The sequence below is a fragment of the Budorcas taxicolor genome, chromosome X (assembly GCF_023091745.1).
Source record: "Budorcas taxicolor isolate Tak-1 chromosome X, Takin1.1, whole genome shotgun sequence".
In the NCBI taxonomy this organism is placed as follows: Eukaryota; Metazoa; Chordata; class Mammalia; order Artiodactyla; family Bovidae; genus Budorcas; species Budorcas taxicolor.
Window position 1 is genome coordinate 140,142,376 of NC_068935.1, and position 23,528 is coordinate 140,165,903.

Below are 23,528 nucleotides of genomic sequence, written 5' to 3' on the forward strand. Positions count from 1 at the left end.
TCATACGATCCTGTGATCCCGCTGCTGGGGCATATATCTGGAGAAAATGATAATTAGAAAAGACACGCGCACCCCAGGGTTCATCGCAGCACTATTTACTATCGCTGAGACATGAAAGCAACCTCAATGTCCATCAACGGATGAACAGAGAAAGATGCGGAGCCTGGAATCAGTAACACAGTGGTGTCAACGAGGTTAAAGCCAGATCTGCCCGCGGACCAGAGCAACACCCCGAGCATCGCGGCCTTTACCTTAAAAAGCCACCAGCCCAGGAGCTTCTTGACGAGCCGGGTGCCCCAGAAGACGTGTCTGTAGAGGTCGGTGTCCACCACGCCGGGGTCGGCCACGCTGGCGGTCACGGGGACGCCCCGGGCGGTCAGCAGCGCCTGCAGGTGGTAGGTGAACAGCACCAGGGCCAGCTTGCTCTGGGCATAGGCTGCGTGTGCCGAGTAGCTGGTACTGCAGAAGCAAAGAGGAGAGGCTGTGAGACCCGGGCGTCTGGATGCCGACACTGCCCTGGCCCAGCCGTGGACAACAGCGCCAGGCATGGGTTGAGGGCGCCTAGAGACGTGCCCGAGGTCAAGCGGGCTGTGCTGAGTCACTCAGTTGTGTGCGACTCTTTGCAACCCCGTGGGCTGCACCCCACCAGGCTCCTCCGTCTGTGGGATTCTCCAGGCAAGAAGACTGGAGTGGGTTGCCATGCCCTCCTCCAGGGGATCTTCCCAACCCAGGCATCAAACCCGGGTCTCCTGCACTGCAGGTGGATTCTTTACCGAGTGAGTCACCAGGGGCGCCCACGTGTGTTACCTGCACTGCGGAGTTCTCCTAGGATGCTACAGGGTGGGTACTAGGGTGGATATTCCACCCAATATAGGGTCAGGGGACTGACTGGTTTAGATCCGCAGGCTCGTGGCAACAGTTGCTACGGGGCTTGGTCAGTTCCAGAGATGTTTATCCTGTGATTCTGGAGCAGGGCTGCCCACCTGTGACCTTGCTATAGGGCCCCACACCACTTTTTATTTTCTCCTGGAGTGTTCGACACTTGGGGAAGACGCCAGGACAGATGTGCTCCTCTAGGGCACAATGACCACCTCCATCCACTCCCGTTTTGACTTCCTACCATCAGGCACTATTTTATGAGGTTGGACGTGGGCACCACTTCCTGAAAACCACAGGGCTTTTTTTCTGGCGGTCCAGTGGTGAAGGCCTCTTCACCTTCCAATGCAAGAGGTGTGGGTTTGATCTCTGGTCAGGGAGCTAAAATCCCACATGCCTTGTGGCCGAAAATACCAAAGCGTAACACAGAAGCAATATGGCATTAATAAGAAATTCCATAAAGACTTTAAAAACAGTCCCCGTCAAAACAAAAATTCTTTGCATAAATAAATAAAAACATAATGGTTGGTCACTGATACCTAACCTTTCCCAGAAAGTAGCATTCCTGGAATGTAGGAAAGAATTCACTGCAGAGAAAATACCACTCCAGGCAAACTAACTGTGGTAGCTTCAGTTCAGTTCAATTCAGTCGCTCAGTCGCGTCCGACTCTTTGTGACCCCATGAATCGCAGCACGCCAGGCCTCCCTGTCCATCACCATCTCCCGGAGTTCACACAAACTCACGTCCATCGAGTCGGTGATGCCATCCAGCCATCTCATCCTCTGTCGTCCCCTTCTCCTCCTGCCCCCAATTCCTCCCAGCATCAGAGTCTTTTAGCTAGTAATTTTATGCATAGCTACATAGCCTGCGTAGAATGAAGAGCTCATTAACATCTCTACTGGGGACGTTCCGGGCAGTCCAGTGGCTAAGAATCCACCTGCCAGTGCAGAGGCTGGGTGTTTCATGCCTGGTCAGGGAGACAAGATCCCACATGCCTCACGGCTAAAAAAAAAAACCAACACACAAGAGACAACGGTGTAAAGCAATTACATTCCAATAAAATTTAAACAGAATAAATAACAAGGACCAGTTTTGAGGCTTTCATCCTTTTCTTTTCTTTTGTCATCAACAATAAATCTGCAAATGAAAAACCCAAGTGATCTGTGTTGAAAAAGAAAAGCTAGCACTTGAAATTGTGAAAGGGACATTAAAACCTGACAATTCAACTATCCACAAAAAAGAACAGAAGCAACATTGTAACACATTCAATATCAGCTTCAGAAATGGCCCACATGGAAAAAAGAAAAAAACAAGTCTGTAATGGCCCACATGGAAAAAAAAAAAAACAAGTCTGAAAAATAAAGAAAACCAAGGAAGTCTTCCTGGCAAAATACTCCACGTCTGGTTCATTGGGGATCGGTCATTTTCTTCATGTCCATAGTTCTTTTTCTGTAATTTTGTGGATACGAATGCAGCCCCACTTGTGTTTCTTCTTGCGGTTCAACATGCCCCAGAGTCTATGTTAGTTTACATTTTCAGCCCCCGTGGTGACTCTAACATTCGGAGAAAATCCATCCACGGAATTCACCCTTGTGGGAATTTAATGCAGACAGAGATTAAAAAGAAAGAAATCCATCCTGACATGAGAAGCAAAAACAAAAACAAAAAAAAAGCACTCGCTGGAACTCAATGCCTCTTATGCACAAAGGCTCTTACTAAACAGGAATTGAAAATTGCATTAAATGAACGAAATGGACTCAATGATTCAGAAAAGCAAAGTCAGGAAACGTGACCAAGGAAAAACACGTAAGAGGGGGAAAAAAAATAATGACAAAACGGAAAGGGAAATATTTAAACATAGAAAACAGGACAAGCAATGATAAGGCTGAGAAATGAAGCCATGTAAGCGTCATTGCCTAGTGAGGCTTTCTGAAAAAAAAAATTAAAAAAACCACCTCAAGCTGTTTTGTAAATTGCACACGTGGGCTCTCGGCTGTCAAAATGTGACAACCACATCAACACCCTTGGGGACTCTGTCCCACCTCCTGCCGTTTCCCCGGGCAGCAACTTTCTTCCTTGTCAGCAAGCCCCCACGATGTTGCCAGCCGGCAGCCAGCCATTTGTCACAAGAGGCCACGTGCAAACTCTGAGGTTCTTTCGGGGGCCCCTGCAATTTAAGCTGGAGAATAAACCCCAAGTCCTTTGTCTCAGCGACGAGGAAGGGCAGGTCGGCCAAGGGTGACGCAGGACGAGCTTCCGCAGAGCGTTTGCCAGAGGAACTCCAAACACATCTTTTGTTGGAGGGAGGAAGGAAGATGATAACACAGCAGAGTTCCAAGCACCAATTCCCTCCCCGGGATCCGTGACAACCCCCCAATTATAGTCGAGATGCCTGTTTCTGGCAAGCTGTTCCTCTCTCTGCCCAGCAGGGGAGGAGAAAGCTCCAGCAATGAGGGGGTTATTAAGTACGGGGAGGTAAAGGCTCAACTTTCCCGTTGGCTTTGGACCATGTCAGCAACACACACATCCGTCTGCTCCTGAATTAACAGGGCCGTTTGGGACAGAAGAGCAGTCGTGAAGTTAAGAAAGAAGACACCGGAAATGTGCAGGTTCCTTAAAGGAAAATTGACGCATGACAGAATTATGGCTTACCTCTATGGAGATGAGTATGGAGGTTCTTTCAAAAAATAAACCAATGTTCACTGCAGCACTGTTGAGGGTAACCAGGACCTGGAAGCAACCTAGATGTCCATCAACAGGTGAATGGATAAAGAGAATGTGGTGATGTGTACATGGAATATTACTAAGCCATAAAGAAGGGAAGAAATTGGGTTGTTCGTCGCGATGTGGATGGACCCAGAGAATCATCTGTCATACAGATGATTGCAGTGAGTCAGAAAGGGAAAGACAATTGCTGTATATTAATGCATGTATAGGGAGGGAATTTGGACAAAGAAGGCAATGGCACCCCACTCCAGTACTCTTGTCTGGAAAATCCCATGGATGGAGGAGCCTGGTAGGCTCTAGTCTGTGGGGTCACGAAGAGTCAGACACGACTGAGCAAATTCCCTTTCACTTTTCACTTTCATGCATTGGAGAAGGAAATGGCAACCCACTCCAGTGTTCTTGCCTGGAGAATCCCAGGGACGCGGGAGCATGGTGGGCTGCCATCCATGGGGTGGCACAGAGTCGGACACGACTGAAGCGACTTAGCAGCAGCAGCAGCGGGGAATTTGGAAAACTGGTTCTGAGGAACCTATTTGCAGGGCAGGAATACAGACGCTGATGTAGAAACAGGCATGCGGACACGGGGTCTGGCGGGGGCAGCAGAGGGCGGGAGGAACTGAGAGAGGAGCGCTTCCATCTATGCGGCGCCATGCGTAACAGAGCCAGCTAGTGGGAAGCTGGCGAGTGGCACAGGGAGCCCGGCTGTGTGGTCTGCGATGACCTCAGGGGCTGGGATGGGGAATGCAGAGGAAGCTCGGGAGGGAAGGGATTATACGTACGCATATAGCTGCTTCATGCCTTGTACAGCACAAACGAACGCAACTTTATAAGCCAATCACGCTCCAGTGAAACAATAAACATGCTAAAACTTTGTGAAAAGAAGAATTATGGTCCTCTACAATAGCACAGAGAAGAGACGATGCAAAAAGTCAATACTTGTCTCTAAAGGATAAAAAAAGAAAAAGAAAAAGAAAAGAAAAACAAGAGTACAAGTAATTTCAGGAGTGGTTCCCTGGTGGTTTGAAAGATACACATCCACGCTGGAAATGGAAAAGAATCAGAGCTGAGACACCAGAGAACAGGATTCCCATTAGAGTTTCTAAGTAAAGCCCCGAGGGACAAGAGACACGGTTGGTATTGAAGACAATGAAGAGATGGTTACAATGCTAACAGCCAAACTGCTCCTCTCCCAGTTCCTCCCGCCCTCTGCTCGCCCCCCCCCCCCCCGCCCCCGCCGCCAGACCCCGTGTCCGCAAACCTGTCTCTACATCAGCGTCTGTATTCCTGCCCTGCAAATAGGTTCCTCAGAACCAGTTTTCCAAATTCCCTTTACAAACAAAAGCACCGGCAGAAGACATTCATAAAATGTCTACGCGACTTGCTTCGAAACAGGAGACTTTTAGTAACTGCCCTTTGTAACACACGGCCTCAAAAAGTAGAACAGAAACCATAAATATACCTTTGTTTTCAATAAACAGTAACTTATTAATTTAACTACCTCATAAATAATTTGAAGGTCAATCTAAAACAGAAGTGGAGATATCACTGCGGTAGCCTTTTTGTTGGAAAGGAAAAAAAGTTTCTTCTATACTTTTATGTTCGGTGATGAGGGCATGCAGATTAAACCAACAACTGTCAGATTAACAAGAGAAACACATGATTTTCACTTCTAATTTCAAGAGAAACACTTGTTAATTTCCCTTCTAATTTCACAGGTCTGGGGGATTCCAAAGACTTGGGAAGTCCTCGTTTCTCAGAAGTTTCTGTTTTTAGTTAGATAAGGGAAGTTCCCGAATGGCATCTTTCTGCATCTGTTGCTTCGCAATGGCCTTCAGCTCAAAATAATCTGTGTATCCAAGTGGCACATTTTGAGTTGGCATGTTCAGATCCCTGTCACTTTCTCTATCTTAAAGGCAAGAGAAGGAAAGGTGAAGGATGGTATTTTAGACACAATATACGCAAATCTGTGTACTGAATCAAAGACTCGATAACTCTCTAAAGGGTTGGTTCTTGATGAACAACCTAGGAAAGCGTTACTTAGAGATAGGAAATCTTCTCCTAAATTGCAGCAGCATGGTTTTTTCGGTTGAGAAGAAGAAACTGGACCTTGACTTCTGCATTTGATGCAAGCAATAAGTGGTGTTTACAAGGCTGAGTGTTGTATTTGGTTTGGGTCTGGCGCTGAACTCAGAGCCAATCTAAGCCCACCACAGTAAGGATACTGGGACACCCGAGACCAGGTGCTAAGTGGACACAGTGAGGAAGGGCACCCATTGTTAGTAAGATGCCAGTAATGGAGTAGACCATATGTTTGCACTAAAAAAAAAAAAAAGGTTTTCAAGTTCTCATCAGAGAAAAAATAGGTACTGTCCAAAGGGCGTCCCCCTGGCTCAGTGGTGAAGAATCTCCCTGTGATGCGGGAGGCCTGGGTTCCGTCCCTGGGTCCAGAAGCTCCCCCGGAGGAGCAAATGGCAACCCACTCCAGTGTTCTTGCCTGGAGAATCCCATGGACAGAGGAGCCTGGCGGGCTACAGTCCTTGGGGTCACAGAGAGTTGGACACGACTTAGCTGGTGTTCCAGTCCTTAAGACTTTACCTTCCAGCGTAACAGATGTGAGTTTGATCGCTGGTCAGGGAATTAATATCCCTGCATGTTGCAGGGTGTGTCCAGAAGGTAAAAAAATTAAATAAGGAACGAGGATATGTTTTACAGCACGAGGAATATAGCCAATATTAGACAATAAATACAATACAATCTTTAAATTTATATACTATATATTAATATGGAAATGGCAACCCACTGCAGTACTCTTGCCTGGAGAATCCCACGGGTGGAGGAGCCTGGTGGGCTATGGTCCATGAGGTCGCAAAGAGTCCTGAGCAACTAAACCACGTGCAAATAATGATATGAATATGATAATATACATGACTATGTGAGTATAATTATGCTTATACATGTGCATTGCAGGCAGATTCTTTACCAGCCAAGCCATCAGGGAAACCCAAGAATACTGGAATGGGTAGCCTAGCCCTTCTCCAGGGGATCTTCCTGACCCAGGAACCGAACTGGGGTCTCCTGCATCGCAGGCAGATTCTTTCCCAACTGAGCTATCAGGGAAGCCCCAATAAACCATCATGGAAAAGAATAAAAGAGAAGAGCATGGATAGACGTGTATGGAGAAGTCACTTTGCTCCAAGGTGGAAATTACAACACTGTACGTCAACTACGCCTCATAGACTAAATTGTAACCATGCTTCACGGTTTTTCTCACGTGTTGAAGAATATACTAGGATTTGCCTCAAAGCCTAAATATAAATAGACTGATATGCAGACACTGCTTACATGTGTGACCGCAAAACAGCAAACGGTTCCTCATCCAGGCAGATCTCATCTTGCTGCACATCAGCGATATTGCGCTTTTGTGCACACTGAAGGTCTGGGCGAGCTCCGTGTGGAGGAAACCTCCTGGCGCCGTGTTTCAAAACAGCGTCTGTTCACCTCACGTCTCTGTGTCACGTTTCCGTCATTCTCCCTGTATCCTTCTTTTAAATTTTAAATTTGACAGAATTTTTATTTCAGAGTGCCGTAATCCTGAATCGAAGTGAAGGGCTGGTTGAAAATGGTGCTCTGAAGTTCTGACATGACATTTAACAGCTGTAAGTTGCTAGGTTATAAGCCAGGTGCACACAAGATGGAAACAAGTAATATAGAAAGTTTTGGTAGCCAGGAGATTCATCTTATTATCTCTTCAGCGACATATTTCCAGCCGACTCTAAATTAAAGGCCTGCTTTCTCCCACTCTTTCAAGTCTTTGCATGGTGATCATATTTGTTCCGTTGAGCTGTGATGAGTGACCTTTGATGTGACTACTGCAAAAAAGGTTGTGACTTTCATGCAGAGTGAAGTCAGAAAGAGAAAAGCAAATATCGTTTATTAACACTTAGGCGAAGCGTGGAGAAACAGTAGGTTTTCAGTTGCTAAGTCGTGTCTGACTTTTTGTGACCGCACGGACTGCAGCCCGCCAGGCTCCCCCGTCCGTGGGATTCTCCGGACAAGAATACTTGAGCGGGTTGTCATTCCCTTCTCCAGGGAGAGAAATGGTATAGACGCTCTTATTTGGAAAGCAGAAAGACACACGGATGTAGAGAACAAGTATATGGACGCCAAAGGGGAATGTCGGGGTGGGAGGAATTGAGAGGCGGCGATTGATACATATGCAGGATTTTGATACATACGCGCCATTGATACTATGCATGAAATAGACAACTAGACAAGTACTGACCGCACAAGAACTCTCACAAAAAGATTACAAGTCGCTGAGATGAGATGGCTGGATGGCATCACGGACTCCATGGACACAAGTTTGAGCAAGCTCCGGGAGTTGGTGATGGACAGGGAGGCCTGGCGTGCTGCAGTCCATGGGGTCGCAAAGAGTCAGACACGACTGAGCGACTGAACTGAACACTCAAGGCTCAGAGGACAGTTAGCATTCTTCAGCAATAAAGGATTTTTTTTAATCAAGGTCTGTACCCTGTTATTTTAGACACAATGCTATTTATTGCACATCTAAGAAATTACAGGCTAGAGTAAGCATCACTTTCAGATGCAGTAGAAAGAAAAACCAATTTGTGCAGCTCACTTTCACGCGATACGTCCTTTATCACTGCAGTCTGGAACCAAAACCCACAGCCCCTCCCAGGTCTGCCTGTGTTGGTGGTGCAGTTTTTTGCTTTTTTTTTTTGGCCACGAGAGAGGCTGAGCTGCAGACCAGGAGGTGGGAAGCGACGTCGCCTGGGACAAGCGCCCTGTGCAGAGCGTCGCGTTGACAGGTCACCTTGCCTCCCCGACTCACCCGCTCTGGAGGTCGTCCAGGTTCAGCTCCCCCACGTAGTGCGTGGCCGAGGACACGGTCACCACCCGGGCGCTGCGGCCAGGGGCGCCCGACTCCTGCAGGGTGTCCAGGAGGAGGTTGGTGAGCAGGAAGTGCCCCAGATAGTTGATGCCGAAGTGCTCCTCAAAGCCGTCGTCCGTGGTCCTCTGGGGCACCATCATCACGCCGGCTGGGGACAAAGGGGGCACTCAAAAGAGTCAGAAACGAGTAGGTGGGTGGGGTGGGAAGAGATGAGACTCTACACCATCCCGTAGACGACGGAGAAGCCCCTAAAGTCCAGGACAGTATCTCTGGTCCTAACTCCCAGCACCCCTTCCCACCTCAGTGTCCAGCTCTGTCCACAGCAAATAGATGGGGGGCAGGAGGAAGCAGTGACAGACTGTATTTCCTTGGGCTCCAAAATCACCAAGGATGGTGAGTTCAGCCACGAAACTAAAAGATGCTTGCTCCTTGGAAGGAAAGTTATGGCCAACCTAGACAGCATTTTGAAAAGCAGAGGCATCACTTTGCAGACAAAGGTCCGTCTAGTCAAAGCTATGGTTTTTCCAGTAGTCATGTATGGATGTGAGAGTTGGACCTTAAAGAAAGCTGAGTGTCAAAGAATTGATGTTTTTGAACTGTGGTGTTGGAGAAGACTCTTGGGAGTCCCTTGGACTGCTAGGAGATGCAACCGGTCCATCCTAAAGGAAATCAGTCCTGAATATTCATTGGAAGGACTGAAGCTGAAGCTGAAGCTCCAATACTGTGGCCAGCTGATGCAAAGAGCTGACTCACTGGAAAAGACCCTGATGCTGAGAAAGATTCAGGGCAGGAGGAGAAGGGGACGACAGAGGATGAGATGGTTGGATGGCATCAGTGACTCAATGGACATGAGTTTGAGCAAACTCCGGGAGCTGGTGATGGACAGGGAGGCCTGGCGTGCTGCAGTCCATGAGCTCACGGTGTCAGATACAACACAGCCTCTGAACAACAGCAATAAAGTGCAGAATCGATGCAATTGCACTTGAATCTTACCGAAACCATCACCACCCCCTCTACCTTCAGTCTGTGGAAAATTGGCTTCTGTGAAGTTTGTCCCTGGTGCCAGACAGTTTGGGGACCACTCATACAGCACCTAAAATCTGATGAAAAAAATATTGGGTTTCCAAAGAGATTGTTTAGCTTTCCTGTAAGATCTTCCAGAAAATCTCAAAAGAATGTTTTGGCCAACCCAATAGACTGGGAGTTTGGGGCTGACATATACACACAGCTATATTTAAAATAAAATGTGCTTTAAGCTGTGCTAAGTTGCTCAGTCATCTCTGACTATTTCACTGCAGCCCACCAGGCTCCTCTGTCCATGGGATTTCTCCAGGCAAGAGTACGTGAGTGGGTTGCCATTCCCTTTTCTGGGGGAATCTTTCCAACCAAGGGATTGAACCTGTGTCTCCTGCATTGGAAGGCAGAGTCTTTACCACCTGAAGGTGAGAAGTGAAAGTGACTGTCGATCAGTCGTCTCTGACTTTACAACCCCACAGACTATACAGTCTGTGGGATTCTCCAGGCCAGAAGACTGGAGTGGGTAGCCTTTCCCATCTCCAGGGGACCTTCCCAACCCAGGGATCGAACCCAGGTCTCCTGCGTTGCAGGCGGATTCTTTACCAGCTGAGCCACAAGCGAAACCCTGAGAAGCCCCTTAAAGTAAAATGCCTTTTAAATATTTAAAAAAAAAAAAAAAAGTCGAGGGGCTTGGTAAATTTCACACAAGTAAATTACAGACCTAGGACCAACGTCCATTATTTTAAGACTATACCCACTGAACATCTTTCTCCCTAAGACCTCTACGTAAACAAAACAGGTTTCCTCAACTAGAGACATTTTCTGCACGATGGTCAGCTGTCTAAAGGTGTGTGGTTCTGAAAGGAGAAACTTTGCTACAGTTTTAACATATCAACTGAGTTTGCTGTTATTATATGATGCTAAGCTCAAAGATGTTCTAAAATGTTGCCCTGTATTGAACAGTAGTCAATAAAAAGTAACACATATACAATGGAATATCTAATGAATGTGTGTTTAATGTGTCCAACTCTTTGCAACCCCATGGACTGTAGCCCCACAAGGCTCCTCTGTCCACGGGATTCTCCAGGCAAGAATACTGGAGTAGGTTGCCACACCCTCCTCCAGGGGATCTTCCAGACCGAGGGATCGAACCTGCATCAAAGGAAGATTCATAACCCGGCGAGCCAGCTGGGAAGCCCACCGTGGAATATTACTCAGCCATGAAAAGGAATGAAACTGTGTCAGATGCACTGATGTGGACGGACCTAGAGTCTGTCATACAAAGCGAAGTAAGTCAGGAAAAGAAGTATTCATGCATATATGCGGAATCTACAAAATCAGTTCAGAGGAACCTAATTTCAGGGCAGTAACAGAGACACAGACGCAGAGAACAGTTTGGGGGATGCTGGGGGAAGGAGAAGGTGGGATGGATAGAAAAGGACCGACATAAAGGACTGATATATCCACGACCGTGTGTGAAGCAGACAGCTAGTGGGAAGCTCTGTATAGCCCAGGGAGCTCATCTCGGGGCTCTGTGATGACCTAGACGGGTGGATGGGGGCTGGGAGGGAGGCTCAAGGGGGAGGCGATATATCTGTACTTCTAGCCCATCTGGGTTTCCCTGCTGGCTCAGCTGGTAAAGAATCTGCCTGCAATGCAGGAGACCTGGGTTCCATCCCTGGGTTAGGAAGATGCCTTTGGAGAAGAGCATGGCAACCCACTCCAGTATCCTTGGGCTTCCTTGGTGTCTCAGATGGTAAAGAATCTGCCTGCAATGCAGGAGACCTGGGTTCCATCCCTGCGCCTGGAGAAGGGAAAGGCTACACACTCCAGTATCCTTGCCTGGAGCATCCCATGGACAGAGGAGCCTGGCGGGCTGCAGTCCACAGGGTCGCAGAGTCAGACACGACTGAGCGACTGAACTCAGCACACGGCTGGTTCACTTCATTGTATGGCAGAAAGAAACACAACATTGGAAAATCAATTATAGCCCAACAAAAAAAATTTTTTAAGAATACACCAAACTCTCACTGGGTGTCTGTTTTATATGTGATGAAAAGTAAGGTGCATGATAAAAACGTTTCTGAGGAGTGTGTTGGGGATGCCCTTCAGAAGCTGTCTGGAAGAATCCAGGCAGAGGTGGTCAAGAGGCATTTTGGACACAATGTGGACAGTTCCGTGCAGTAAGTTCCCTTGATGTCGAAGGTGGACGGGATGAAGCTGCGTTCAATAAGCTGTGTGCGTGCCTGCAGCAGGGAGGGTACTCAGCGTATGACAGACTCGTACATTCCGGGGGCACGCGGCTCACGTGAGGCCAGTCGGGAAAGGACACAGGGCTCCAGGCAGAGGGATAGCCAGCCTGCTCACTGTCTGGACACGCATTCCCTCGGGAGACAGATTCTACAGCACATTTCCTGAGTTGCGGTGGCCTCCCGAACTGCCGTCATGAGTGGAAGTTGGCAGTGGTGACAAGGTCATAGAGCATCCGAGGGCATGCTCAGAAAAGACCCCAGTTTTCAAAATTCTGTCTCTCGGGGCAGAGCTGGCCTCCCGAGAGAAGGCTGGCACTCCTAAGATCTCTGTTCTGGCCCAGCGATCACACATGGGGATCTCGTCAACCAGCCCAGCGGAGGCCAGGCGCCATGCCTGGAGAAGATTCTTGAGAGTCCCTCGGACTGCAAAGAGATCAAACCAATTAGTCCCAAAGGAAATCAATCCTGCATATTCACTGGAAGGACTGATGCTAAAGCTGAAGCTCCAATCCTTTGGCCACCTGATGCAAAGAACAGACTCATTTGAAAAGACCCTGATGCTGGGAAAGATTGAAGGCGGAAGGAGAAGGGGACGACAGAGGATGAGATGGGTGGATGGTATCACCAGCTCGATGGACATGAGTTTGCATAAGCTTCAGGAGATGGTGATGGACAGGGAGGCCTGGAGTGCTGCGTCCATGGGGTCGCAGAGAGTCGGATATGACTGAGTGTCTCAACAACAACAACAACTTCAAACCACAGGAGAAAGCCACTCTGGACATGAGACCCTTGTGGAACGTTCAGAAAACAGCAGCTCCGGGTGCAGCCCCATGGGAGGACCAGAGGGACAGCAGTCCAAAATGCAGGCAAAGGACTGTGGTTATTTCAATATGTCTGCATGCTCACTAGCTCAGTCATGCCCAATTCTCTGAAGCCCCGTGGACTGTAGCCCACCAGGTTCTTTTTGTCCATGGGATTTTCCAGCCACAAATACTGGAGCAGGTTAATAGCAGCATTAATTATAACAGGCAAGATGTGGAAATGACCTAAGTGTCCATTGACAGTTAACGGATATGGAAGATGTGGTGTGTGTGTGTGTGTGTGTGTGTGTGTGTGTGTGTGTGTGTGTGTGTATTCCCTCATGGAGAAGGCAATGGCACCCCACTCCAGTACTCTTGCCTGGAAGATCCCATGGATAGAGGAGCCTGGTAGGCTGCAGTCCATGGGGTTGCGAAGGGTCAGACATGACTGAGCGACTTCACTTTCCCTTTTCACTTTCAGGCATTGGAGAAGGAAATGGCAACCCACTCCAGTGTTCTTGCCTGGAGAATCCCAGGGACAGGGGAGCCTGGTGGGCTGCCGTCTCTGGGGTTGCACAGAGTCGGACACGACTGAAGCGACTTAGCAGCAGCAGCAGCAGCATTGCCTCATTCCTTTTTTATGACTGAGTGATATTCCATTTGACTGAGTGATATTCCATGGGCTGCCCTGGTGGTTCAGCTGGTAAAGAATCTGCCTGCAAGGCGGGAGACCATATACATATACATATGCATATAGGTATAAATATAATGGAATATTACTCAGCCATGAACAAGAATGAACCAGCGGCATGGATGGACGCAGAGATGACCATACTAAGCTAAGGAAGCTATAAACAGAAAGACGAATACCACGTGGGATTCTTTACAGCCCGTGGAATACTACTCAGTCAAACGGAATATCACTCAGTCATAAAAAGGGAATGAACTAATCCCAGCTGCTGTGACACAGAACAAGTCAGAGAAAGATAAGACACTGCGTCAGATCGCTCGTACGTGGAACCGTAAAAATACCTCAGACTAGTGAATATGACCACAAAGAAACAGACTCGGACGTAGAAGAAACTGGTGGTGAGATCAGCAGAAGAGAAGGAAGGGGTGGGGGCAAGATGGGGGGAGACGGTGAAGAGGTCCAAACCACTGTGTGTTGGTGTAAACTTCCCTGGTGGCTCCGCTGGTAAAGAATCCGCCTGCAATGCAGGAGACCCCAGTTCAGTTCCTGGGTGGGGAAAATCCGCTGGAGACGGGACAGGCTACCCACTCCAGTATTCTTGGGCTTCCCTTGTGGCTCAGCTGGTAAAGAATCCGCCTGCAAGGCCAGAGACCTGGGTTCAACCGCTGGGTTGCAAAGATCTCCCTGGAGAAGGGAAAGGCTAGCCACTCCAGTCTTCTGGCCTGGAGAACTCCATGGACGGTATGGTCTATGGGGTCGCAGAGAGTCGGACACACCTGAGCGACTTTCACTTCATTTCACATCAGTTTAAAATAAAGTACAAGGATATATTTTACAGTACAGGGGACACAGCCAACACTTTATAATGACTGTCCACGGACTCCAAGTTTACCAACTGTGAATCACTACCGTCTGCATTGTGGCTCAGCTGGTAAAGAGTCGGCCTGCAATGCAGGACACCCGGGTACAATCCCTGGGTCAGGAAGATTCCCCTGGAGGAGGAAATGGCAACCCGCCCCAGTAATTCTTGCCTGGGGGATCCCATGGACAGAGGAGCCTGGTGGGCTACAGTCCATGGGGTCAGAAAGAGTCGGACACAGTTGCGCGACCACCCGTTTCCCTTTCATCCTGTACACCTGCAACATATAACATTGTACACGCATTGTACTTCATAAAAGATGATTATCAACAAGAAAGCAGGTATTTACGAACCCGCTGTGCTGTGATCGGTCACTCATTCGTGTCACAGATGGACTTGAAAGCTATCATGTGTCACATTGGAAAACACGCCACCTTGTGGAACAGGGGCGCTGGAAGGGGACGTGGGGGTCGGCAGGAACTGAGGGTTGAATTTGAAGGTGTCTCCAGGGCCTCAGCCTGCACAGTTGAGGATCAGGTTATAAAAAAGCTGGTGCTGCGTCTCACATCCTCAAGATGCTTTTGGGGGAGTTCCATCGTGGTCCAGTAAGGTGAGGAATCCACGGTTACATTGCAAGGCGTCTGGGTTCCATCCCTGTTCACCAAGGTGAGGGGAAGATGGTCTTTGATTTCTTGGACATGGGCAGCAGAGAAACCACCCAGGAGAGTGTGGTCAGCCAGGCCTCGGCCCAGCTGATGGGCTCTGGAGCTAACGCCACTGGACAGACCCACTGGACTCATTCGTGTTCTTTTTTTTTTTTTGGTTGGGGCACTTGCAGTCAGGTGCATGGAGATCTGAGCTGAAGGACACCCCCCTGAGCCACCTCCTTGAGGCTGGACCTATACACTCAGTCCGTTCGGATTATGTGTTTCCCAGCGATCACAGACAGGACAGCTCCCGTGCAGCCCGAGGGGTGTGCCAGCTCGGATGGTCTCCACACACAAGCTCTGCTGACAGATTCGAGCGGCAACTCTCTGACTCCAGTCGACCGCGAGGAGGCTCCGGGCTCAGGGGGAGTTCAAGGTGACCTGGGAAATCTTCAAAGGTGATCTGAGCAAGCCCTGGGCAAGAGCATTGTGAGTGGAAATATATTTTTACAGCAGTGGCCTGGGCATCGCTGGCATGCCTACAGCCCCACACCCCACCGTGTTCCAGACGCGTCAGATCATCTGGGGATTCATCCACTGGGGGAGCCAGGTGCGGATGGCAGCGCCCTGGATGCTGGGCCTAAAACTCCCAGGGTCCCCACTCATGACTAAACCCATGATTAAGTGAGCTGCTGTCTGGCTTTCCAGGTGGTTCAGTTCACTAGTAAGGAACCCGCCTGCCAATGCAGGAGACATAAAAGATGCGGGTTTGATCCCTGGGTCAGGAAGATCCCCTGGAGAAGGAAATGGCAACCCACTCCAGTATCCTTGTCTGGAGATTCCCATGGACCGAGGAGCCTAGCGGGCTACAGTCCGTGGGGTCATACAGAGTCGGACACGACTGAGCAACTTCACACACACACACACACACACACACACACTATAAATGGATAGAAAGCATGTGATTCAACTGAGGACCAGGGTTGGGGTGACTTTGACCCCAGATCCTCGTCACGCGAGCAGGACGCAGGGGGTGGGGGGCTGAGTGACCCCGGGGCGGTGGGGGGGCTGAGTGGCCCCAGGGTGGGGGCGGTAATGGACACACGGTCTCACCACAGACCAGGTAAAATCTAGACATTCAAAGAGCAAACGACAGTGTCCAGAATCTACCGTGAGTCAATGGGGAAATCATTAACGAGAGTGCCGTGTGGATCGGTCCACAGCTCACTGCGTCCACCGTGCTCCCCATAACATCATCTGCCGGTCACCACAGAGGGAAGACCCACCGTGCCTGCCCCATGCCCCAAGAGCAGGGCAGACATGCTTCTCCAACAAGCAGCTATTCTTGGCTGGAAGCACCTCCCAGCCTCTGATGTATGTACACCCAGGATGCCTTGGGTCGGCGGGATCGGAAACACCCAGCTCTGTGAACGGCTTTTGCATTGTAAAATGTACAAGAGCCGAGACGTGGGTGCAACCTAAATGTTGCAGAAAAATGGATAAAGAAGGTGTGGTGCGTATATACAATGGAATATTACTCAGCCGTGAAAAAGAATGACATGATGCCTTTCGGAGCAACACGGACAGAGCTAGAGATTATCGTGTTAAGTGAAGTAAGTCAGACAGAGGAAGACAAATATCATGTGTTATCAGTTACACACGGAATCTAAGAACGCGGTGCAAATAAACCTATTTACAAAACAAACTCACAGACGGAGAGAACAGAATGATGACTACCAAAGCTGAAAGATCCATCCGGTGCATCCTGAAAGAAATCAGTCCTGAGTATTCACTGGAAGGACTGATGCTGAAGCTCCCATCCTTTGGCCACCTGATGAAAGGAGCTGACTCATTGGAAAAGACCCTGATGCTGGGAAAGATTGAAGGCGGGAGGAGCAGGGGACGACAGAGGATGAGATGGTTGGATGGCATCACCGACTCAGTGGAGTTTGAGCAAGCTCTGGGAGGTGAAGGACAGGGAAGCCTGACGTGCTGCAGTCCATGGGGTCGCACAGAGTCGGACATGAACAACAACAACACTTGGGCACCTGCTCCCCAAGAATCAGACCCCAGTCCCTGCTTTCCTGAGTGCTCTGGACACCAAGGCCCCCATGGCCACTGCCCAGAAGGCCAGCGCTAACGGTCCTTGGTCCGCGAGCTGATTTATGTCATGCGTTCCTCAACTAATGAAGATCTACAGTGAAAACTGGGTTAACGTGTATCTGGCCAGACAAGCCATCTTTTTTCTTTCTCAGGGCTACCACTGACACATTTATTTGGCACGGGGAACAGATACTTTTTAGTAATCCTTGATGTTGGGAGATTCATCTAGGAGAGTGATGGGAAGTATTCCTGCAAGGACAAACCATAAATTCTGAGCCGTGAACACAAACCTGTCCAAGTTCTGGCACGAGGATGGGAAACATCAAATTTGGATGGGAATAAATGATCAATATTGACCGGCTCTGCAGGACATTCACTATTAATCATTCTCGGGGTGGACGAAGCCCCAGCCTCGATCACGAGTTCCCCCACCGGCGGAGAGAGGCGGTCTCGTCCCATTTGTGCCATGCTAACCCATGCACAAATATTCCCTGACTGGAATGCCAAACACCTGCAAGATCCTGATTGCTCCCTTTAATCATAAATTTTAGGGACTTTCCTGTCAGTGTGGGCTTCCCTGGTGGCTCAGCTGGTAAAGAATCCGCCTGCAATGCAGGAGACCTGGGTTCGATCTCTGGGTTGGAAAGATCTCCCTGAAGAAGGGAAAGGCTACCCACTCCAGTGGGCTTCCTGGTGGCTCAGCTGGTAAAGAATCCGCCTGCAATGCAGGAGACCTGGGTTCGATCCCTGGGTTGGAAAGATCTCCCTGAAGAAGGGAAAGGCTACCCACTCCAGTGGGCTTCCTGGTGGCTCAGCTGGTAAAGAATCCGCCTGCAATGCAGGAGACCTGGGTTCGATCCCTGGGTTGGAAAGATCTCCCTGGAGAAGGGAAAGGCTACCCAATGCAGTATTCTTGGGCTTCTCTGGTAGCTCAGCTGGTAAAAAATCTGTCTGCAATGCCAGAGACCCGGGTTCAATCCCTGGGTCGGGAAGATTCCCCTGGAGAAGGGAAAGGTTTCCCACTCGAGTATTCTGGCCTGGAGAATTCCACGGACTGTATGGGGGGGGTCACATACCCACCGGGGTATGTCCATGGGGGTCACAAAGAGTCAGACATGACTGAGCGACTTTCACTCCACCACCTTCATGGACATAATTCACAGCTACAGAACATAACTGCTTTCTTTAGAACATGAAACTCTCCTCTGATGGACAGTGCAGGAGCAACACTGTAGCAAACTCGAGAAAGACTGGAAAAGTGATCTCCATCGAGAATGGTGATACAAACAAATGAATCAATTTTAAAAATGCAAAGCTAGCGAGGACCTCTAGCTAGCCATGATCCTCGGACAGCTTTCCTGTGGGACGCAGCTAGGGGGGTGCTCTCCATGAGAGCTGATGCCTGGGATGGTTTTAACAGGAGTTGGTCCTACAAACCCAAGCCCCTCCCTCTTTTTGAAAAACTTCATTTATTTATTTTTCGCTGCACAGGGTTTTTGCCGCTGCTTGGCTTTCTCTAGCTACAGTGAGCAGGGGTTCCTCTCTAGCTGCAGTGCTCAGGGGTATCATTGCGGATCACAGGCTCGAGGGTGTAAGCGCTTCAGTACTGGGAGCACACACGCTTAGTTACTCCAGGGCATGTGAAACTTCCCAGAACAAGGATCAAACCTGTATCTTCAGCACTGGGTTGGGGGTGGGGGGGATTGTTAACCACTAGACCACCTGGGGAGTCTGAATCCTACTCCTTTGAGCCAATCACCTTGAGAGGAGGAGTTACTATCCCAGAGAAGGGTCCCGGGCACACAGCTTTGGTAAATTCAGCAGGCTCTACTGAACACCATCAGTACCATGGACAGGGCCTTGGTCTGAGAACTCGTGAAGCCAGGAAATGGGTTTGCAGCTGCTGACTCAGAATATTCCCAGTATCGTTTCCTTTCGAGTTGTGGTTTGACCTGAATGTCCATTGACAGAGGAACAGATAAATGACATGTGGTACATATATGCAATGGAATATTACTTGGCCATGAAAAAGGATGAAAGAATGCCATTGGTAGTAACAAGCATGAAACTCCAGATTGCCATACTGGGTGAAGTTAGTCAGACAGAGGAGGAGAAACATCATACGCTATCACTTACATGCACAGTCTAAAAAGACACCATACAATTGAACTTAGTTATGAAACAGAAACAGACTCACAGGCATAGAGGAGAAGGAAATGGCAACCCACTCCAGTCTTCTTGCCTGGAGAATTCCCTGGACAGAGGAGCCTGGTGGGCTGCAGTCCATGGGGTCACAAAGAGTCAGACACGACTGACCAGCTAACACACACACACACACACACACACACACACACACACACACACACACACAGGCTTAGAGAAAAAACGTATGGTTACTGGGGGGAAGGATGTGGGAAAAGGATAGTTAGGAAGTTTGGGGTGGACACGCACACACTGCTATATTTAAAAGGGAAAGAGGGAACCCTTCCAAACTCATTCTATGAGGCCACCCTCACTCTGATACCAAAACCGGACAAAGACTTCACAGAAAAAGAAAATGAGAGGGCAGTGTCACTGATGAACCGCAATGCAAAATTCCTCTACAAAATTGTAGTCAACAGAATCCAGGAACACATTAAAAGGGTCATACACCATCACCACGATCCTAGGGGAGAAAGGAAGGGAGGTAGTGGAAGACAGGGAAGCCTGGCGTGCTGCAGTCCACAGGGTCGCCGAGAGTCAGACATGACTGTCCGTGGGATTCTCCAGGCGAGAACGCTGGAGTGGGTTGCCATTTCCTTCTCCAGGGGATCTTCCCAACCCAGGGACCGAACCCACGTCTCCTGCATGGAATGCAGATTCTTTACCCTCTGAGCCACCAGGGAAGCACTGAGCACGCTTCACATCATTTTAAAGCAACACCCTAAAATTGACTGTCCTGATAGTGATGCCCAAACACATCAGTGGAACCCAGCTTCGGCAATAAACTGAAACTATATTTCCACGGCAATCCCGCTTTCCCCAAGGACTTCCAGAGCTCCTGTCTGTGCCTGAATTAACCTCTGGAGTTCACCAGACCTCACCATTATTTTTGCAATTTATTGTTTCAGTTCAGTTCAGTTCAGTTGCTCAGTCATTCCTGATTCTTTTCGACCCCATGGACTTCAGCACCGCAGGCTTCCCTGTCCATCACCAACCCCCAGAGCTTGCTCAAACTCATGTCCATTGAGTCGGCGATGCCATCCAACCATCTCAGCCTCTGTCGTCCCCTTCTCTTCCCGCCTTCAATCTTTCCCAGCATCAGGGTCTTTTCCAATGAATCCGTTCTTCCCATCAGGTGGTCAAAGGACTGGAGCTTCAGCTTCAGCATCAGTCCTTCCAATGAATATTCAGGACTGATTTCCTTTATGATTAACTGGTTGGATCTCCTTGCAGTCCAAGGGACTCTCAAGAGTCTTCTCCAACACCACAGGTCAAAAGCATCCATTCTCCTGAGCTCAGCTTTCTTTATAGTCCAACTCTCATATCCATACGTGACTACTGGAAAAACCATAGCTTCGACTAGACGGACCTTTGTTGGCAAAAACATCTATGGTTTACTTGCAGGAAAATTAGTTTACGATGTTGCCTTTTTTCTGTAAACACCACGAATCAGCCATAATTATACATACAGGCCTCCTGAGCCTCCCCCCACCGCACGCCAGTCCACTCTCTGGATCGTCAGCCTCTTACTCAGAGTGAAGAACTGGGGGCATATCACTCAGTCATGAAAAGGGATGAAACTGACTCACCCTAGGGATGTGGACGGACCTAGAGTCTGTTACACAGAGTAAAAGAAGTCTGAAGGAGTGAAATAAACATCATATATGAACACATATATATGGGCTCTATAAAAACGGAACTGATGAATCTATTTCAGGGAAGAGTCAGAGGTGCAGACGCGAAGTACAGCCTTGCATCACTCACCGTTATTCACCAGGACGTGGAGGGGCAGCTTCTTCATTTTGAATGTCTGGACGAACTCCCGGATAGACCTCATGGACGCCAGGTCGCAATACAGAAACTCCACTGGAGGAAGACAAACAAGCGAGGTGAGCTTTCAATCCACCGCACGCGCTACAGTCCATCAGCGTTCACTCGGAAGGGACATGTTAGGACACTCTTGAGTACAGACAGAGGAAGCTGTGTGTGCCAAGTCACCCAGCCCCCGAGAACAAGGGAGGGCGCGTTTTCAATGCTTTCCCTAAAACAAGAAAATAACAAAGGGAGCGTGCGTAAGGGATAGGCGTAGTCCAGGATCAGTTACTCAGCACGGTCACCATCCTGCGAATCGTGGGTGACCCCTCCCCGGAAGACACACTGGGAAGGTGAGGATGCATTTGGAAAGTCGAAGTGTTAGTCGCTCAGTCGTGTCCTGCTCTTTGCGACCCCGTGGACTGTAGCCCCCCAGGCTTCCTCTGTCCATGGGGATTCTCCCGGAGACCCCGGTTCGATGCCTGGGTCCGGAAGATCCCCTGCAGAAGGGAATGGCAATCCACTCCAGTATTCTTGCCTGGAGAATCCCCATGGACAGAGAAGCCTGGTGAGCTACAGTCCATGGGGTCACAAAGAGCAGGATACATCTCCTGCATTGCAGGCAGACTCTTTACTGTATGCATTTAGAAATTTAAAAAGAATAAATAAAAATCAATCGTTGTTGTATGTTGGCTGAGCCCAGGGGTTTAAAAAAAAAAAGGCAACATTAGGCACTTACCTTTTACATGTTTCTTTTTAACATTTTTTTAAAATGTGGGCCATCTTTTAAAGCCTTTAATGACTTTGTTACAACACTGTTTCAGTTTTATGCTTTTGGCTTTTTGGCCAAGACGCCCATGGGCTCTTACCTCCTCAACCAGGGATGAAACCCATACCCCCTGCATTATAAAGCAGAAGTCCCTTGCATGTTTCTTAAATGCATTTTTTTGTTGTTGTTAATTTTTTTGCTCTTTTGATTCTGTTCTCAATGGCAGCAGGTTGTGGCAGATTGGGGAAGATGGAGCTTTGCCGCAGGGAGTTGGGAATTTCTGCTCTAGAAGTTGGTGCCATCTGCACAGGAATTCCCAGCACGCTGTTGTAATTTCCCCCTGAAACACTCCCAAGAATGTTTAAAAAAAAAAAAAAAAGAGGGAAACCCACACGATTGCTAATAACTACAACCAATGGTAAAAAAAGGATGCGTGGACCCACACACTCAGCTTCCAGTCCTGTCCAACTCTCTGCAACCCCATGGACTGCGGCCCGCCAGGCTCCTCCGTCCATGGGATTCTCCAGGCAAGAGTACTGGAGCGCGGTGCCAAGCCCTCCCCAGGGGGATCTTCCTGACTCGGGGATCGAACTCAAGTCTCCTGAGTCTGCTGCCCCTGGCAGGCAGGTTCTTTACCACTAGCGCCCCGTGGGAAGCCCCGAAAGGACCATAATCAACAAGCAACACGGGGGCTGACGCTGCGTGTTGAGAGCACTGCCTTGTGAGCGGGTCACTGCCTCTTGCTTTCTTTCTACCCACTGGTTTGAATTTTTTCATTTTTTATAGCTGTGCCGCACAGCTTGCAAGATCTTAGTTCCTCACCCAGGAATGGAAGGAGGGCCCTGGCAGTGAACACACTAAGTCCTAACCACTGGACTGCCCAGAAATTAGCCCAGTCTCGTCATCAGCACCAGTTTCCACGTCCACTCAGGAGCTGCCCCTCTCTCACCTCTGCAACAGCATCACTGGAAGCAGGGGGTGATACTGCACGGGGGATCTGTCGTTGAGTCGCTCAGTCGTGTCCGACTCTTTGCGACCCCACGGGCTGCAGCACGCCAGGCCTCCCTGTCCTTCACTGTCTCCCGGAGCTTGCTCGTACTCATGTCCATCGAGTCGGTGATGCCATCCAACCATCTCATCCTCTGTCGTCCCCTTCTCCTCCCGCCTTCAATCTTTCCCAGCACTGGGGCCTTTTCCAGTGAGGAAGAGCAGCCCCTAAATCAAGTCCTGCTGCTGGGGAGGGCAGACTGCCCCTCGCAGACCAGAATGCGTGAAGAGCTCCATCTTTGAGAAGAGCGGCACAGATGACACAGTGTGACCCCTGCCTCCCATCCAGCAGAGGCACCAGGACTGACCACTGGGAGGCAAGGCACTCACGTGTGTTAGGGGTTCACCTAACAGGCAACTAGGGGTTGCATATCTGCAACAACGGACACGGTGAGAGGGGCTGCAGTAACTGACCCAGCAGGGCTCTTCGCGGGGAGGAGGAGACAACAGGTGACAGGTAAACAATATTTCTGCTTTTCGTTTGGTTGAAAGTGAAAGTGAACTTGCTCTGTTGTGTCCGACTCTCTGCGACCCTGTGGACTGTAGCCCACCAGGCTCCTCTGTCCATGGGGATTCTCCAGGCAAGGAGACTGCAGTGGGTTGCCATTTCCTTCTCCGATTATTTATTTGGTTACCGTGGGTCTTACTTGCGGCATGCAGGATCTTTAAGTTGCGGGCATGGGGCATGTACCTCCCCGACCAGGGACTGAACCCGAGCCTCCTGCATTGGATGCTCAGAGTCTTAACCACTGGACCACCAGGAAGCCCCGTAGCTGACATTTTTCACTTGACCTGGGGCGCCATTAACCTACC

General features: G+C 49.3%; 1 protein-coding gene across 1 annotated transcript in view; it reads right to left on the reverse strand.

Annotated features, from left to right (window-relative positions):
* The window catches only part of DHRSX (dehydrogenase/reductase X-linked), a 101,476-nt gene that overhangs the window by 16,886 nt on the left and 61,062 nt on the right, over positions 1-23,528 (reverse strand). The window contains exons 4-6 of the mRNA XM_052662972.1: positions 20,852-20,953; positions 8,457-8,664; positions 252-459 (exon numbers count right to left, since the gene is read on the reverse strand). Coding sequence (XP_052518932.1) covers positions 252-459; positions 8,457-8,664; positions 20,852-20,953 — 518 coding nt within the window. The remainder of the gene's footprint in view (positions 1-251; positions 460-8,456; positions 8,665-20,851; positions 20,954-23,528) is intronic.